General features: G+C 39.7%; 1 protein-coding gene across 1 annotated transcript in view; it reads right to left on the bottom strand.

Moving 5' to 3' along the window:
* Window positions 1–281: 281 nt before the first annotated feature.
* Window positions 282–18,591, bottom strand: part of TXK (TXK tyrosine kinase) — a gene marked incomplete at its 5' end in the record, with an annotated part of 71,276 nt that continues 52,966 nt past the window's right edge. Inside the window, 5 exons of the mRNA XM_081237238.1 lie at window positions 282–523; window positions 3,403–3,560; window positions 5,264–5,382; window positions 7,776–7,840; window positions 10,512–10,728. Coding sequence (XP_081093364.1) covers window positions 455–523; window positions 3,403–3,560; window positions 5,264–5,382; window positions 7,776–7,840; window positions 10,512–10,728 — 628 coding nt within the window. The 3' untranslated portion in view covers window positions 282–454. The remainder of the gene's footprint in view (window positions 524–3,402; window positions 3,561–5,263; window positions 5,383–7,775; window positions 7,841–10,511; window positions 10,729–18,591) is intronic.

The following is an 18,591-nucleotide window of genomic DNA, read 5'->3' as shown; positions in this document are numbered from 1 at the left end:
AGATTCTGCAGGGGTGGCTCCTTTATTCCAGGAGCAGGCAGAATTTATTTTCATCTTCCATGCATGGGCCACCACAATAAAGAATGTTCCTCCTCTTCAGTCTTTTCCTCAGTAAAGAATCAGGTTTTCAGGTATGCTCAGAGGCTCTCTGGGCTCTTCTTGTGAAGAGCAGCCACCATAACGACCACTATGGAGCATTTTTCCCTTCTTCACATATGGGACATGAAGAATATTAGAGAAAAATCAGAGTTTAGAAGTCACTCTCAAACACACGTAGAAAAATTATTGTCAGAATATTCTTAAGCTTTAAAAAGTTGGAAAAGCCTGTGATCTTTGAACTGTTTCCAGGAGTCAGTGACTCTAAAGGAAGATATTCACCATCAGTGACTCCACCCAGGGTTTCCTTTTGTGACAATCTTGCACCATGATCCTCTGGGTTGGCATTCTCTTCAGGTCACCAGGTTTCTGCAAGCTCTGTGAGAACCTGCAGCAGCTCAGCAAACGTCGGGCGGCCTTTAGGTTTCTGGAAAAGGGAAGTAGAGGTGGTCAGCTCAGCTTAAGACTCACTCAGACACCAGCTCTAGAACTTGCTGGCAGGACCTGGATCCAGGCTGGTTCACCACAAATGGAAGAGAAAGATATCTTGGCTGATACGCAGGACATGAATGGCAGTTGAGCAAGGCATGAGTGTGAAAATATAAGGGTAGAAGTAAAATAGCTACAGCTGCAAACACTAGCCACATGTGGCTATTTAAATTTATATTACTTAAAAGAGGATACATTTTAATATTCAGTTCTCAGTCACACTAGCCACTTCTCAATTCTTCAATAGCCAGGTGTGGCTACCATATTGGATAGTACAGACATAGCACATTTCCATCATCACAGAAAGTTCCATTGGACAGTACTGCCCTAGAGGTCTATTTGGATGACTTGATACACAGGGTAAAGGAAGAGCTGGGAGAGAGGGGCCTCTAGAGCCCCAAGCCCTCAAGCTCAGCCCCAATTATTCACTACACCTGACCCCCTGTAGAAAGATGGATTTTAGTCAAAAAGCAAAAGGCACGTTTTCATGACAGACTTTGCAGGATTTGGAGCACAGACTGTGCTGTCTTAAGGCTCAGTCAACAAAATCTCCAGCCGTGAAAGCAAGGATTGGAGCCTTTTTCCTACTTCACAGTGGGATGCGGTTTGACTTTGGCTCCAAGAGGAAGCTCCATGGCATCTTTGAAATCCATGGAAAATAGAACTACTCATGGTAGCCACATTCTCACAGAGGTCCCTGGCAGCAGGGTTAGTGGGGAGACACCACCCTTTGTGGCTTGTAAACAGAAGGCATCAATAAAAGGAGAGAGCAAGAAACAACCTAAATGTCCATCGACAGACGAATGGATAAAGAAGATGTGGTACATATATACAATGGAATACTACTCAGCCATAACAAAGAATGAAATAATGTCATTTGCAGCAACATGGATGGAACTAGAGATTATCATACTAAGTGAAGTAAGTCAGAAAAAGACAAATATACGATATCACTTATACGTGGAATCTAAAATATGACACAAATGAGCTTATTTATGAAACAGGAACAGATTCACAGGCATAGAGAACAGACTTGTGGTTGCCAAGGGGGAAGCAGGTGGCAGAGGATGGAGTGGGAGTTTGGCAGATGCAAACTATTATATATAGAATGGATAAACAACAAGGTCCTACTCTATAGCACAGGGAATTATATTCAATATCCTGTGATAAGCCATAATGGAAAAGAACATGAAAAAGAATGTATATATATGTATAACGGAATCACTTTGCTGTACAGCAGAAATTAACACAACATTGTAAATCAACTATACTTCAATAAAATACGTTTTTAAAAAATAAAATTTAAAAATTAAAGGATGGAGCAGAAGGATATGTGAGCACACATGAGAGTCCTCCTTGAGATTTCAAGAATAAATAGTGGAGCTTTTTGCTGGTGCTGAGGTTGTGCAGGTAGTAAAGCCTATGAAACAAGTGTTATCACTGCTAACATAATCACATTTGAATCTAAAGGTGCATAAGCTCCTCGTTTACTTCGTCCTCTTGTCAGCAACTTATTTACTCCTTTCTCTGTCTCCTCTCCACAGATATGTAAAATCTCAAAAAGTATTATATTGTATGTGCATGTACAAGTATATTGCTTAATATACAATATATATTCCTAAGCTATTTACATTGTTATTGCAAAGATGCTCTTTTTTTGTGTGTGTGTGATACGCGGGCCTCTCACCATTGTGGCTTCTCCCATTGCGGAGCAGCAGGCTCCAGATGCGCAGGCTCAGTGGCCATGGCTCACCGGCCCAGCCGCTCCGCAGCATGTGGGATCTTCCCAGACCGGGGCACGAATCCGTGTCCCCCACATCGGCAGGCGGACTCTCAACCACTGCGCCACCAGGGAAGCCCCAAAGATGCTCTTAAGATATCTGTTTGCTACTAACAGCTCACTTAATATTTTTTATGTCTTTCAAGATTCCTTGCAGAACAGTTAATCATATGCAAAGTATTTTCATACACTGGGGATCTTTATAAAATTAATACTTCTCTGGAATGGAAACAACCATGTCGCTCTTGAAATATTGAATTTTTTAGTGTTTGTGAATTGGGAGTCAAGTGATTTCTTTTTCAGCCAGGAGGAAATCCTCATCCAGCTATAGTTTTTTCTGGGCTGAAACAGTCAGCTGGAAAGAGAGAACTGTCAAAATCACAGAGGAGTCTGATGAAGGGGAGTGGTGTGTTGAGTCAGCGCCCAGAAAAGACAGAGGTGGAATATAAACCCTCGGGCTTTATTTTCAAGCTTGGCATTTCAAGTAAAAGAGAAACTGGCCTCCCAGGAGACAATTTTCCGAGTAGAAGTTCCTGGCACACTTTCTGCCTTCATTCCTATTCTCGTTTAATCTCTCTATCAGGAGTCTTGAGTGCCATAGGAGAGATGAAACCCATTACTTTTAGCCTTGGAAAGCAAGACAAATTAGAGTGCAGTAAATAAAAACACCATCCTTCTCTTTCAATGTGGAAATTGAACAAGCCTGATTCTACCCTTAGTTTCCACCCAGCAGTTCTTAAAAGGAGTAAAACGTCTCATCACTGAGGCTTTAGTAACAACGAGAGTTTCTGCAGGAACCAACTTCAGCAAGATAAGACTTGGAAAATGCACTGAATTCCTCAGATGAAAGGCCATTGTTAAAAACAAAATGGATTCATGATTTTGTAGTGGAAGTACTTCTGGCTCTCAGGGGTCATTACCGAGAAATAGACACCTTTTCCTGCCATGACGAAGTCCTGGAGTAATGTGGGTGATAAACAGATCTACTCTCAGATGCTGGAACTGCCAACCTTTGCAGGAAAGTAAGGGACACTCACCTCATGCCAGCAGCTGTACATGACTTCATATATGGAAATCGGTGCCAGGTGAGGTCGGTACAGCCTGAAGCCTTTAGAAATCGCTTCCACAACTTGCAAATTTGACTTATTTTCAAAAGGCATTTTTCCTTCTGTAAAAACTTCCCACATCAAAACTCCTGCAAATAAAATGCATGAAAATAAGAGGTTAGAGAAATGGTTACTTGGAACTGAAACAGCTGTTTCAAGTTACAACCCATTATTTTCCTCCTGCAGTCATTGAGTTACAATCATCCAGAATGACAGCAGTTCTATCTAGGAAGCAGACCCTGTGCATCTTACTTTTTGAAGAGGCCTATGAACTGAATATATTCCAAGTGAAAACAATGCCTTTCCTTTTGCATTGGTCATGACTGCCTTCTTATTGGAAGAAAAATGCCGGCAGCATCTTCATTTCAAAGTACTGCTCATGTCTCCACACCCTGAAATCAATGAAACTTTGCCATTCCATAGAAAATGACAGAATTGTGTGATCCCCTGCTGCCTGCTAAAGCCAAGAGTTTACCATCCAGTAGATGGCATGCGTTCCCATCTTCCTACTGAAAGACTGCTGGGTAGAGTCCCAGAAAATCTGGCAGGGGCTCTGTTTATAAGTAGGTGTCCAAAAATCATTGATTGATTGATGAAACTCCTTCAAGGCTCCCAATTTGAGTTCATTTAATTATTCACTTATTCTACAAATATGTATTAGGTATTGATCAGAGGCCAGGCCTATGCTAGAGTCAGAGGATTCTTAAGACTGGAACCAGTCTATGTGCTCAAGAAGCTCACTGTACACTGAGGAAGAAAGACAAGTGGTCAAGTAAAACTCAAGGAGTTCTAAATGTTGTACAACCACCTGATGAGATCCTTGTGTTGCTATCCACTGGTCTCACAACTTAACTGCTCTCCAGTAGAGCTTATAATGTCACCTGCCAAGACTACCACATATCATTGGAGAGCTAATGAGATCAATACAAGCTTAACCTTATTGTGGGCAATAATATTCACACCCTTTGAGGGTGCAGATGTCTCTCCAAAGCCAAGAAGCCACCCAGAAAGGTACAGGTGAAAGAGAATAGATAGATTATTATACATTTGTTGCCATTTTTTGAAAGTCAACTCAAAGAACAAACTCCATGGGACAGAGGTCCACAGTATCTCTTTTTCAATGAAGAACATTACCCAATATAAACAGCAATTGATAGATCCCAAGGAAGCCTATGTCTAATTTCACAAAATAGGAAGGTGATAAAGTAAATGAGATGGCATCGCTCAAAGTCAGACAATGAAGTTTATTAATTACACTCAAGATTTAATGATGCCGTAAGATCAGTTTTTCTTGCAAGTCTCTGTGGTGTGGGAAAGTTGGCTGAGTTTGTTTTCTAAATCAGTAGACTCTTTTATGGTTTTACAGCAAGTGCTCAGTGGGAAAGGAAAAGATCCAAAAGGCAAACTTAATGTAAGAAGGTGTATGACACCAGTTGCCAAAGACAGCCTGATGTGTTTAGAACACCTAAGACAGAAACACAGTTATAAGAAGACCTTTAGCTAGATCATATTAAGAAATCAAAGTTAAAAGAGCAATCTCTATTTTATGAGAACCTACTGTATAGCACAGGGAACTCTACTCAGTGCTCTCTGGTGACCTAAATGAGAAGGAAATCCAAAAAAGAGGGGATAGATGTATACATATAGCTGATTCACTTTGCTGTACAGTATAAACTAACACAATATGGTGAAGCAAATATACTCCAATAAAAAATAAATATTTTTTTTAAAAAAAGAGCAATCTCTATTTTATTACATCAAGCTCCAACAAATGAACATCGAATTCACTCACCAAATGACCAGACATCAGATTTGCTGCTATACTTATTGAAATGGAAAACTTCAGGAGGGGACCACTTGACTGGGAACTTGGCTCCAGAAGAACTGATATATTCATCATCCAAAACATACCTAGGGCCATCAGATTTCAGAGCACATTGTGTTAATTACCTCTAGGTTCAGTTTACTTCAAATCCTTTTAGTTAACTCTGATTTCTAAAATACAAAGTATTTTCCACAGAAAGGTTCAGTATACCTTCTCTTCTTGCTATCAAAGTGAGAAAGTAGCCCTTATAGAGTTTCCTCCTTAAACCAAGCCTCAATTGCATTTATTGTATTTGGATCTCAGAAAACCATAGCAATTCTTCAGTCTAAAACATGCCCCACTGATTAGCTATGATAAATTCTTAATTCTGCAAAGAAGCATGCTGAATGCGCTAACAACCAAGGTTATTTTTTTAAAAAGATAAATATATGTGAAAGAATAAATTCGAAGTTTGATGCCTTATTTTCTTTCTATATACATATAATTTTTGCAGGACAGAGAAGGGGGAAAATAAAAGTATTTGAACGTAATACATTTGGTGTGTAAAATCTCTAATGCCTTTATTCAAATGGAAATAAATCAGGAACAACTATCATCTCCTTTAAAAAAAATAACAACAACAACAAAATTAAACCCTCTCTCTTTTTTGAAAATCATACACAGTAACATCCAAGTGTGGGAATCTGGAGAAAAGAGAGGAGAGCTAACGTGTGCTATGTAGCTCCTTGAGTATGCAATATAGTATTTTTGAAATACTATATATATATTATAGTATACTATATATACTATATATATTAAATATAAAATTAATATATTTATTAATGCTTCCCCACACACCCACTTGTTTCCCACATACCTTACCTCACCGCACCTTTAAGTCCTTTATTGAGCCAGAGGCCATTCTACTAGAGGAAAGAATGAATAACAGAAAACAAAAGGGAAAGAGCCATTTTTTAATAGCTTTTGAGTTTCAAAAGTCTAGACTTTCCAGAGAAGGAGAAGGACTGAGTTATGAACAAAATACCTGGGAGAATGGCTCATGAATACGAATGATATCTCACTACCACCACCATCCAATCTGCTACAAAAATATCCCTTGTGCTGGGGGTGTGGGAGAGATTCAAAAGGAAAGGGAAGGAGTATTAGACACTAGGGGGTGGCTGAGGTAGGGTCCTATACCCTGCCCCCCATGAGGGCTGCCCTAGTCACATCGCAGCGAAAGAAGACCTCACTGCCCTACAGTCGGTTGGTGGGCTTCAAGAGCAAAACAGAACCTGTGTCCTCTTTCTCCGGTCAAGCCCTGGGAAACACAGAAAGATTCCAGAGGACAAATGGCTATGGGTGTGCCAAGGCAGATGGGGCCTTAGCCACATGGAGAGCTCTAGTCATGGCGAATGTCAGACATGAAGGAATCTTACAGGCAGAAATTCAAGATGAGTCAGCGGCCACCTGTGTGGATGGCCAGCCAAAGACAAAAGAGGAGGATGGTGGCTGTAAGGAAGCCAGTGTCAATGTGTGAAGGAATCTTACAGACAGAAATTCAAGATGAGTCAGCGGCCACCTGTGTGGATGGCCAGCCAAAGACAAAAGAGGAGGATGGTGGCTGTAAGGAAGCCAGTGTCAATGTGTGAAGGAATCTTACAGACAGAAATTCAAGATGAGTCAGCGGCCACCTGTCTGGATGGCCAGCCAAAGACAAAAGAGGAGGATGGTGGCTGTAAGGAAGCCAGTGTCAATGTGTGAAGGAATCTTACAGACAGAAATTCAAGATGAGTCAGCGGCCACCTGTCTGGATGGCCAGCCAAAGACAAAAGAGGAGGATGGTGGCTGTAAGGAAGCCAGTGTCAATGGATAACAACAGGGACCAGACAGGCCATCTCCAGTATGTGGCCCCATGAGACACACAGAATTTGGATTGTGACCCTGAAGAGTGTCAGGGAGAAACCCTGAAATCACTGGTATGAAATTTCTAGCAACCTGAGGGAAAGGAGATGCAAAATGTAAACTGCACTGAGCTGCTGAAAATAAGGTCAGATGATTCACACTCTTGTGCTGTAGGCTTAGAGTCAGCTACTACACTTGATAAGAGAAATGCATGATGATGACAGAAAAATCAGAGCTGAGAAAATAAATTTATTCTTTCTCTATTTCAGAAATATACATACATAAGGAAAGCTTTTTTTCTTAACCTTACATATATGACAAGTAGACTGAGAAATTCTTTTGAATTTTAAGATATGATATAGTTTTATTAATAACCACCTGAAAGAAGATCAGAAGAATAGCCCACAGCCTCTGTTTCCCTCACAGCTAACACTGGTGCATGTCCTGAAGTTCAAAGTGGGTCAGCAGGCCATACAACCACATCAACACTGCCCTCAGAGAAAAAAAAACAAAGCCAAAAACATCTTCGATTTGTCTGTAGACTAATGTAAGATTCCCTCCTGTGAGTAAAGAAACAAAAAAGAATATCATGTACCTTGTCATTCCGAAGTCCGAAATTTTTACTATACTTGTAGAACTGACCAAACAATTCCTCGCGGCCTATAGGGAGAAGAAAAGAACCCACGTGTGAATACAAAGTTTCTCTTTCCAGAGTTTCTACTCTCCTTTTCCTTAGTTTCTTTGGGCCCCAGCACTACCTCTCTGTGTGAACAGCCATGTTATTTCATGGTGATACCTATCGATGCTACATATGATTTAATGTATCTGCCCTCGTGTGATGGATTTTAATGACTTTTCGAAGAAATGACAAAAAATGAAAAGAAATTTTAACACTTTTCCTTTTTAAAATGTGTAATCTTTCTCAAGAAGTATCCTTGATAAGTGCATCTTGGTATAAAAAATAGTGTGTATTTAAAATTTTATCTTCATAAATAAAAAGAGGAAAGTCCAACATGCATGAAAAATAACAGATCGTCACTATATTTCTTTGGGATAGTCATTATATATAATTGCTAATAAAAACAAAGAAATTGTATTTTAAAACTTACATTTCATTGAACATAACTCTTTACAATATTTTTGTATTTATTAAATTACCACAGTGAACTAAATATAGTACTATATAACTCAGAAACAATCTATCTGATGCCAAAACAATCCATTTTCAGTCAGCTTAGTAATGAAAATCATTGACTTGGTTATTTAGCCTCATGTAGGCCAGTGGTTTGATAGAATTTTTCTCTTTTGAGCTAATTTGTGGTTCAGTTAGTTCAAAAACAAAAGCAAAAACTTGAAATGGAGAGCCAGAAGGAGCCAGTTTGGAAGATGTTGACAAGTGCCAGCAAATGATCTCAAAGCTAAACCACAAGGCAAACCCTCGACAGAGAAAAGACTCATAGTTGGCTAATATATTTTAAGTGGCATGTAGGCGGAGAAAACAGAACTCAAAGGAAAGCAATCAAGGAAGGAACCAAGACTAGGAGGGTCTGCAGAAGCCACCTGGAGCAAATAGAATGACCAGAACTGTCACCTGACTGAATTTTGAATTCTAATCCTTATCAGGAAGGACAAACTGCAGAGACCAGGAAAGTGAGTTAGGTGGAATTGATACCAGATCCATACATTCAAAAATGTGCTCAATGGCTACTATGGGCTGGACCCTGGGGAATGTGCCATGAGGCACGCAAAACAATGGTCGAGCATTGCTGAGCTTTTCTATGTGCCAGACACTGTTTTGAGTGCTTACGCATATTAATTCATGTAATCCTCCCAACGAGTCCATATGTGGGAGGTGTTATAATTAACACCACTTTACTAGTTAACTAGCTTACTCAAGGTCACATGGCTAGTAAGAAACAAAAGCGAGATTTCAACTAGCTCTTGAGCAGGGTTCTCAATCTTGACTGCACAGTGGACTCACCGGGGAAATTTTCCAAAAATGCTGATGACTAGATTCTACCCGCAGAGATTCTGATTTCATTGGTCAGGGGTATGGGCTGGGTACTGTGATGTTTTTAAACCTCCCAGGTGATTCTAATACACAGCTAAGTTTGAGAGCCATTGCTTGGCAACTTGTATTCTCATAATGCTGAACTGCAGCTCAGAAGTCTACGCCTTGATGTCAAGGAGTTTAGAGTCTAATATTTGTGTAAACAACTATTATAGGAAGTAGTGAATAATAAATGCTCTGACAGTTCTAAGTCATGTGTAGGGCAAGCAATGGTGTGCTAGGGCCAATGAAAGTATGCCTCCTTTCTCTCCCCAAAATATTCCAGCCTGAATGATAAACAATATGGTCACTCTGGTGATGACTGATGGAAGTTCAGGATTACCTCTAGATGACAGTATCAGGGACTTCTCAGAAATTCTCAAATTCTCATGGGATTTAATTTGGAAACTGCGAAATGAGACATGGAAGGACACAGAAGGAATAGTATGAATATCATGAATAAATATGGAGCAGATAGAAAATGTTTTTCAAGGGGAGGTAGCAAGGCAGGGAAGCAGAGCTATTTGCTTTTGGGGCAAGTCAAGCTTCAATCTTCTTTGTTTGTTCGGAGAGCTGTTCTAAGCATTAGGCAACAGAATGGTTTAGCATTTTGACTCCTTCCCAATAAGGCCAGTAGTGCTGCTGTGATACTGCAAGAACCTAACCACCTCCACCTGAGGCAGTTTCACCCCTGAGTGAGACCCACTGGGGTTCTTCAGCATTGTAGCCAGCACCTGGCAGAGTACGTGGCATATATAGGCACTCAATACATATTTGATTATTCGTTGAAAGAAAGATAGAAAGAAGAGAAGGAAGAAGAGAGGGGGAAGAGGAAAGAAAAGTAAATTAGTTTTAGTTAGTTGATTAGTGTGGTGATTAATTACTTCAAGGCTTATTTAGAGTAACACCTTACTTGGCTCCAGCATCAATGAGCAATTAAAAATAAAGCTACAGGGCTTCCCTGGTGGCGCAGTGGTGGAGAGTCCACCTGCCGATGCAGGGGACACGGGTTCATGCCCCGGTCCGGGAAGATCCCACATGCTGTGGAGCGGCTGGGCCCGTGAGCCATGGCTGCTGAACCTGCGCGTCCGGAGCCTGTGCTCCGCAGCGGGAGGGGCCACAGCAGTGAGAGGCCCGTGTACCAAAAAAAAAAAAAAAAAAAAAAAAAAAAAAATTAAGTCAAAGAATGCATTATTCAAAATCTTGAAAGTCCTAACTTATCATGTCCTTCTGAATACAAGTATAATATATACATAATCAGCAAATTTGCATCGTACTTACTAAATCCCTGTGGATAAAGCAGTTTCTCTCCAGATACTCCATTCCTTCACAGATATCTTGACATGCACTCAGTAGCATCTCCTTCCTAAGCTTTCCTTTCCTCTCTCTGAGATAGTTAAGCAGGCAGCCATTTTCCATAAACTCCGTCACAATATAAAGGGGCTTCTGCTGTATACACACTCCATAAAGCTGAACGAGCCTTGAATGAGATAACTTCCTGTTGAAAAAAACACAGACCGGAATCGTTTTTGCATTCTGAAGTGTTTGAAATCAACTGGTGATATTTACCAGCTCCATATAATGTTCATCATCAAGCTATGATTAAAATTAACCCAACCACAGAGAAAGTAGAACAGTTTCCTTTCTACTTTATGTGCTGAGAAAGTGGGGTTGAGAGTTTATGCAGTACTTCCTAAGTCACTGTACATACAGAATAGTACATGCCCCATGTTGTGCTTTTCTCTTTCCCATTTTGTAAGCCTTCTGCTTCCTCAGTACTGCTGCTCCTTGCCCAGTTCCTGTTCCCTGAGTTTCAACCTCCCCAACTGCAGCTGCTTAGACAAAAAATTCTGGACAGGGCTTCCCTGGTGGCGCAGTGGTTGAGAGTCCACCTGCCGATGCAGGGGACACGGGTTCGTGCCCCGGTCTGGGAAGATCCCACATGCCGCAGAGCGGCTAGGCCCGTGAGCCATGGCTGCTGAGCCTGCGCATCCGGAGCCTGTGCTCTGCAAGGGGAGAGGCCACAACAGTGAGAGGCCCGCCTACCACAAAAAAAAAAAAAAAAAAAAAAAAAAAAAAAAAAAAAAAAATTCTGGACAGACAGGAGGGAGGAAAGAGTGATTGATGCGCATTAAAAAGAATATTAAATTCTAAAGAATAAAGGCATTTAAAGGAAATTTTTAGATTAAGTTGAAGACTGAAAAACATTTACCAACGTGAAACCCTTCTCTGTATTTAGTAATCACATACACAGACACACACACACACACACACACACACAAGTCCTCAAATACTGCCTGTTAAAGTACACACACTAAAATAATCTTTTTTTTTTTAATTTATTTTTGGCTGTGTTGGGTCTTCGTTGCTGCATGCAGGCTTTCTCTAGTTGTGGCGAGCAAGGGCTACTCTCCGTTGTGGTGCATGGGCTTCTCATTGCAGTGGCTGCTCTTGTTGCAGAGCACGGGCTCTAGGCGCCCTAGCTTCAGTAGTTGTGGCTCGTGGGCTCTAGAGCGCAGGCTCAGTAGTTGTGGCGCATGGGCTTAGATGCTCTGCAGCATGTGGGATCTTCCCGGCCAGGGCTCAAACTCGTGTTCCCTGCATTGGCAGGCAGATTCTTAACCACTGCGCCACCAGGGAAGCCCCCTGAAATAATCTTTTTAGTCATTTATACTTCAAAAGTTTATTGTTTCTTCTCGACTATAGTATTCAGTTTTTAGAGAAATTAGAATTATATATTTTTACTATTATAAATGTAATTAGTTCACATATTTTCCTATATGCACTGCTACTAATAAGCTACATCCAGAGACACAAATCTGTAGTTGACCAACTAAAATAAAGGATCCTTTAAAAGCAATGCAGTGTTATAATAATTTAAAGAAAATGTCATGCTCCTAAACAAAAGAGCTGAATTCAAGTTGCTTTATCTCCTATTGATGCATGACCAGGAGCAACTTATTTAAAATTTCTAAGCCTCAGTTTTTTCACATGTAAAATAAGGATAATAAAACCTGTCCATCTTTCTTCCAGTGAATATTAAATGAGATAATGTATGTGAATGTATTATAAAAAGTATAAACCATGGTAAAAATATAAAGATAAAATTTTTAATTTTAGTAGAAATTTATGGGCTGAAAAAAAGACTGGTTTTCTTTCATTTTTCTAAATAATCTTTTAGCAGGTACTCTGGAAACACCATGAGTGCAGGCTCCTAATTTACGCTATATTCCAAAATATGGTAATTAAGAACACAGTAGAGATTTGAAGTTACTCTGCTACTGCACTGGAAAAACTACACGGGATGACAACAATTTTGGTTAACAATTATGGCCCCTACTATAAGATCTGGCATATAGTAGTTGCCCAATAAATATTTGTTGATTATTATGTTAGCTAAGACTATGGACTTTGTACCCAGACAGTTCACAGTTTTGATTACAATTAGACACTACCAATGTTTTGTTGAGTAACTGTGGGCAAATTACATAAGTTTTCAAAATTTCCTTTTTATCATGTATAAAACTGGGGTCTTTTATTTTCTTTTTCTAAAATGTATTTATTTTTTTATACAGCAGGTTCTTATTAGTCATCCATTTTATACATATTAGTGTATATATGTCAATCCCAGTCTCCCAATTCATCATACACCCCCGCCGCCACCTACCACTTTCCCCCCTTGGTGTCCATACATTTGTTCTCTACATCTGTGTCTCTACTTCTGCCCTGCAAACTGGTCATCTGTACCATTTTTCTAGGTTCCACATACATGCGTTAATATACAATATTTGTTTTTCTCTTGCTTACTTACTTCACTCTCTTTGACAGTCTCTAGATTCATCCACATCTCTACAAATGACCCAATTTCATTCCTTTCTATGGCTGAGTAATATTCCATTGTATATATGTACCACATCTTCTTTACCATTCATCAGTCAAAGGGCATTTAGGTTGCTTCCATGACCTGGCTATTGTAAATAGTGCTGCAATGAACATTGGAGTGCATGTATCTTTTTGAATTATGGTTTTCTCGGGGTATATGCCCAGTAGTGGGATCGCTCGGTCATATGGTAATTCTATTTTTAGTTTTTAGCAACCTCCATACTGTTCTCCATAGTGCCTGTATCAATTCACATTCCCACCAACAGTGCAAGAGGGTTCCCTTTTCTCCACAACCTCTCTAGCATTTGTTGTTTGTAGATTTTCTGATGATGCCTATTCTAACTGCTGTGAGGTGATACCTCATTGTAGTTTTGATTTGCATTTCTCTAATAATTAGTAATGTTGAGCAGCGTTTCATGTGCTTCTTGGCCATCTGTATGTCTTCTTTGGAGAAATGTCTATTTAGTTCTTCTGCCCATTTTTGGATTGGATTGTTTGTTTTTTTAATATTGAGCTTCATGAGCTGTTTATATATTTTAGAGATTAATCCTTTGTCTGTTGATTCATTTGCAAATATTTTCTCCCATTTTAAGGGTTGTCTTTTCATCTTGCTTGTAGTTTCCTTTGCTGTGCAAAAGCTTTGACGTTTCATTAGGTCCCATTTGTTTATTTTTGTTTTTATTTCCATTACTCTAGGAGGTGGATCAAAAAAGATCTTGCTGTGCTTTATGTCAAAGAGTGTTCTTCCTATGTTGTCCTCGAAGAGTTTTATAGTGTCCGGTCCTAAAATTAGGTCTCTATCCATTTTGAGTTTATTTTTGTGTATGGTGTTAGGGAGTGTTCTAAAATCATTCTTTTACATGGAGCTGTCCAGTTTTCCCAGCACCACTTATTGAAAGGACTGTCTTTTCTCCATTGTATATCCTTGCCTCCTTTGTCATAGATTAGTTGACCCTAGGTGCGTGGGTCTATCTATGGGCTTTCTATCCTGTTCCACTGATCTCTGTTTCTGTTTTTGTGCCAGTACCATATTGTCTTGATTACTGTAGCTTTGTAGTATAACCTGAAGCCAGGGAGTCTGACTCCTCCAGCTCCGTTTTTTTCCCTCAAGACTGTTTTGGCTATTCGGGGTCTTTTGTGTCTCCGTACAAATTTTAAGATTTTTTGTTCTAGTTCTGTAAAAAATGCCATTGGTAATTTGATAGGGATTGCATTGAATCTGTAGATTGCTATGGGTAGTATAGTCATTTTCACAATATTGATTCTTCCAATCCAAGAACATGGTATACCTCTCCATCTGTTGGTAACAACTTTAATTTCTTTCACCAGTGTCTTATAGTTTTCTGCATACAGATCTTTTGTATCCCTAGGTAGGTTTATTCCTAGGTATTTTCTTCTTTTTATTGCAGTGGTAAATGGGAGTGTTTCCTTAATTTCTCTTTCAGATTTTTCATCGTTAGTGTATAGGAATGCCAGAGATTTCTGTGCATTAATTTTGTATCCTGCAACTTTACCAAATTCATTGATTAGCTCTAGTAGTTTTCTGGCAGCATCTTTAGGATTCTCTGTGTATAGTATCATGTCATATGCAAACAGTGACAGTTTTACTTCTTCTTTTCCAATTTGTATTCCTTTTATTTCTTTTTCTTCTCTGATTGCCATGGCTAGGACTTCCAAAACTATGTTGAATAATAGTGGCAAGAGTGGACATCCTTGTCTTGTTCCTGATCTTAGAGGAAATGCTTTCAGCTTTTCACAATTAAGAATGATGTTTGCTGTGGGTTTGTCATATATGGCCTTTATTATGTTGAGGTAGGTTCCCTCTGTGCCCACTTTCTGGAGAGTTTTTATCATAAATCAGTGTTGAATTTTGTCAAAAGCTTTTTCTGCATCTACTGAGATGATCATATGGTTTTTATTCTTCAATTTATTAATATGGTGTATCACACTGGTTGATTTGCGTATACTGAAGAATCCTTGCATCCCTGGGATAAATCCCACTTGATCATGGTGTATGATCCTTTTAATGTGTTGCTGGATTCTGTTTGCTAGTATCTTGTTGAGGATTTTTGCATCTATATTCATCAGTGATATTGGTCTGTAATTTTCTTTTTTTGTAGTATCTTTGTCTGGTTTTGGTATCAGGGTGATGGTGGCCTCATAGAATGAGTTTGGGAGTATTCCTTCCTGTGCAATTTTTTGGAAGAGTTTAGAAGGATGAGTGTTAGCTCTTCTCTAAATGTTTGATAGAATTCACCTGTGAAGCCATCTGGTCCTGGACTTCTGTTTCTTGGAAGATTTTCAATCACAGTTTCAATTTCATTACTTGTGATTGGTCTGTTCATATTTTCTATTTCTTCCTGGTTCAGTCTTGGAAGGTTAAACCTTTCTAAGAATTTGTCCATTTCTTCCAGGTTGTCCATTTTATTGGCATAGAGTTGCTTGTAGTAGTCTCTTAGGTTGCTTTATATTTCTGCAGTGTCTGTTGTAACTTATCTTTTTTCATTTCTAATTTTATTGATTTGAGTCCTCTCCCTCTTTTTCTTGATGAGTCTGGCTAATGGTTTATCAATTTGTTTATCTTCTCAAAGAACCAGCTTTTAGCTTTATTGATCTTTGCTGTTGTTTTCTTTGTTTCTATTTTATTTATTTCTGCTCTGATCCTTATGATTTCTTTCCTTCTACTAACTTTGGGTTTTCTTTGTTCTTCTTCCTCTAGTTCCTTTAGGTGTAAGGTTAGATTGTTTGAGATTTTTCTTCTTTCTTGAGATAGGCTTGTACTGCTATAAACTTCCCTCTTAGAAATGCTTTTGCTGTATCCCATACATTTTGGATCGTCATGTTTTCGTTGTCATTTGTCTCTGGGTATTTTTATTTTTTATTTTATTTTATTTTTGCGGTATGCGGACTTCTCACTGTTGTGGCCTCTCCCGTTGCGGAGCACAGGCTCCGGACGCGCAGGCTCAGCGGCCATGGCTCACGGGCCCAGCCGCTCCGCGGCATGTGGGATCTTCCCAGACTGGGGCACAAACCCATGTCCCCTGCGTCGGCAGGCGGACTCTCAACCACTGCGCCGCAAGGGAAGCCCTGTCTCTAGGTATTTTTTATTCCCTCTTTGATTTCTTCAGTGATTTCTTGGTTATTTAGTAAAGAATTGTTTAGCCTCCATGTGTTTGTGTTTTTTACATTTTTTCCCCATAATTGATTTCTAATCTCACAGCATTGTGGTCACAAGAGATGCTTGATATGATTTCAATTTTCTTAAATTTACTGAGGCTTGATTTGTGACCCAAGATGTGATCTATCCTGGAGAATGTTCCGTGTGCACTTGAGAAGAAACTGTAATATGCTGTTTTTGGATGGAATGTCATATAAATATCAATTAAGTCTATCTGGTCTATAGTGTCATCTAAAGCTTGTGTTTCCTTATTAATTTTCTGTTTGGATGATGTGTCCATTGGTGAAAGTGAGGTGTCAAAGTCCCCCACTATTATTGTGTTACTGTCGATTTCCTCTTTTATAGCTGTTAGCAGTTGCCTTATGTATTGAGGTGCTCCTATGTTGGGTGCATATATATTTATAATTGTTATATCTTCTTCTTGGATTGATCCCTTGATCATTATGTAGTGTCCTTCCTTGTCTCTTGTAACATTCTTTATTTTAAAGTCTATTTTATCTAATACAAGGATTGCCACTCCAGCTTTCTTTTGATTTCCATTTGCATGGAATATCTTTTTCCATCCTCTCACTTTCAGTCTGTATGTGTCCCTAGGTCTGAAGTGGGTCTCTTGTAGACAGCATATAGATGGGTCTTGTTTTTGTATCCATTCAGTGAGCCTGTGTCTTTTGGTTGGAGCATTTAATCCATTCACGTTTAAGGTAATTATCAGTATGTATGTTCCTATAACAATTTTCTTAATTGTTTTGGGTTTGTTTCTGTAGGTCCTTTTCTTCTCTTGTGCTTCCCACTTAGAGAAGTTCCTTTAGCATTTGTTTTAGAGCTGGTTTGGTGGTGCTGAATTCTCTTAGCTTTTGTTTGTCTGTAAAGCTTTTGATTTCTCTGTCGAATCTGAATGAGATCCTTGCCAGGTAGAGTAATCTTGGTTGTAGGTTCTTCTCTTTCATCACTTTAAGTATATCATGCCACTCCCTCTGGCTTGTAGAGTTTCTGCTGAGAAATCAGCTGTTAGCCTTATGGGAGTTCCTTTGTATGTTGTCATTTTTCCCTCATTGCTTTCAATAATTTTTCTTGCTTTCTTAATTTTTGCCTATTTGATTACTATGTGTCTCAGCATGTTTCTCCTTGGGTTTATCCTGCCTGGGACTCTCTGCACTTCCTGGACTTGGGTGGCTACTTCCTTTCCCATGTTAGGAAAGTTATCGACTATAATCTCTTCAAATATTTTCTCGGGTCCTTTCTCTCTCTCTTCTCCTTCTGGGACCCCTATAATGCAAATGTTGTTGCATTTAATGTTGTCCCAGAGGTCTCTTAGGCTGTCTTCATTTCTTTTCATTCTTTTTTCTTTATTCTGTTCTGTGGCAGTGAATTCCACCATTCTGTCTTCTGGGTCACTTATCCGTTCTTCTGCCTCAGTTATTCTGCTATTGATTCCTTTTAGTGTATTTTTCATTTCAGTTATTGTATTGTTCATCTCTGTTTGTTTGTTCTTTAATTCTTCTAGGTGTTAGTTCTTTAATTCTTCTAGGTCTTTGTTAAACATTTCTTGCATCTTCTCGATCTCTGCCTCCATTCTTTTTCCGAGGTCCTGGATCATCGTCACTATCATTATTCTGAATCCTTTTTCTAGAAGGTTTCCTATCTCCACTTCATTTAGTTGTTTTTCTGAGGTTTTATCTTGTTCTTTCATATGGTGCATAGCCCTCTGCCTTTTCATCTTGTCTATCTTTCTGTAAATGTGGTTTTTGTTCCACAGGCTGCAGGATTGTAGTTCTTCTTGCTTCTGCTGTCTGCCCTCTGGTGGATGAGGCTATCTAAGAGGCTTGTGCAAGTTTCCTGATGGGAGGGACTGGTGGTGGGTAGAGCTGGGTGTTGCTCTGATGGGCAGCGCTCAGTAAAACTTTAATCTGCTTGTCTGCTGATGGGTGGGGCTGTGCCCCCTCCCTGTTGGTTGTCTGGCCTGAGGCGACCCAACATTGCAGCCTACCCAGCTCTTTTGTGGGGCTAATGGCAGACTCTGGGAAGGCTCACGCCAAGGAGTACTTCCCAGAACTTCTGCTGCCAGTGTCCTTGTCCTCATGGTGAGACACAGCCATCCCCCACCTCTGCAGGAGACCCTCCAACACTAGCAGGTAGGTCTGGTTCAGTCTCCTATGGGGTCACTGCTCCTTCCCCTGGGTTCCGATGCATACACTACTTTGTGTGTGCCCTCCAAGAGTGGAGTCTCTGTTTCCCCCAGTCCTGTCAAAGTCCTGCAGTCAAATTCCTTCAAAATCTGATTCTCTAGGAATTCCTCCTCCC

This window comes from Mesoplodon bidens (assembly GCF_964165515.1).
Source record: "Mesoplodon bidens genome assembly, chromosome: 1".
NCBI classification, from domain to species: domain Eukaryota; kingdom Metazoa; phylum Chordata; class Mammalia; order Artiodactyla; family Ziphiidae; genus Mesoplodon; species Mesoplodon bidens.
Note: the sequence above shows the minus strand (reverse complement) of the source record. Positions and strands in the feature narration are given on the sequence as shown.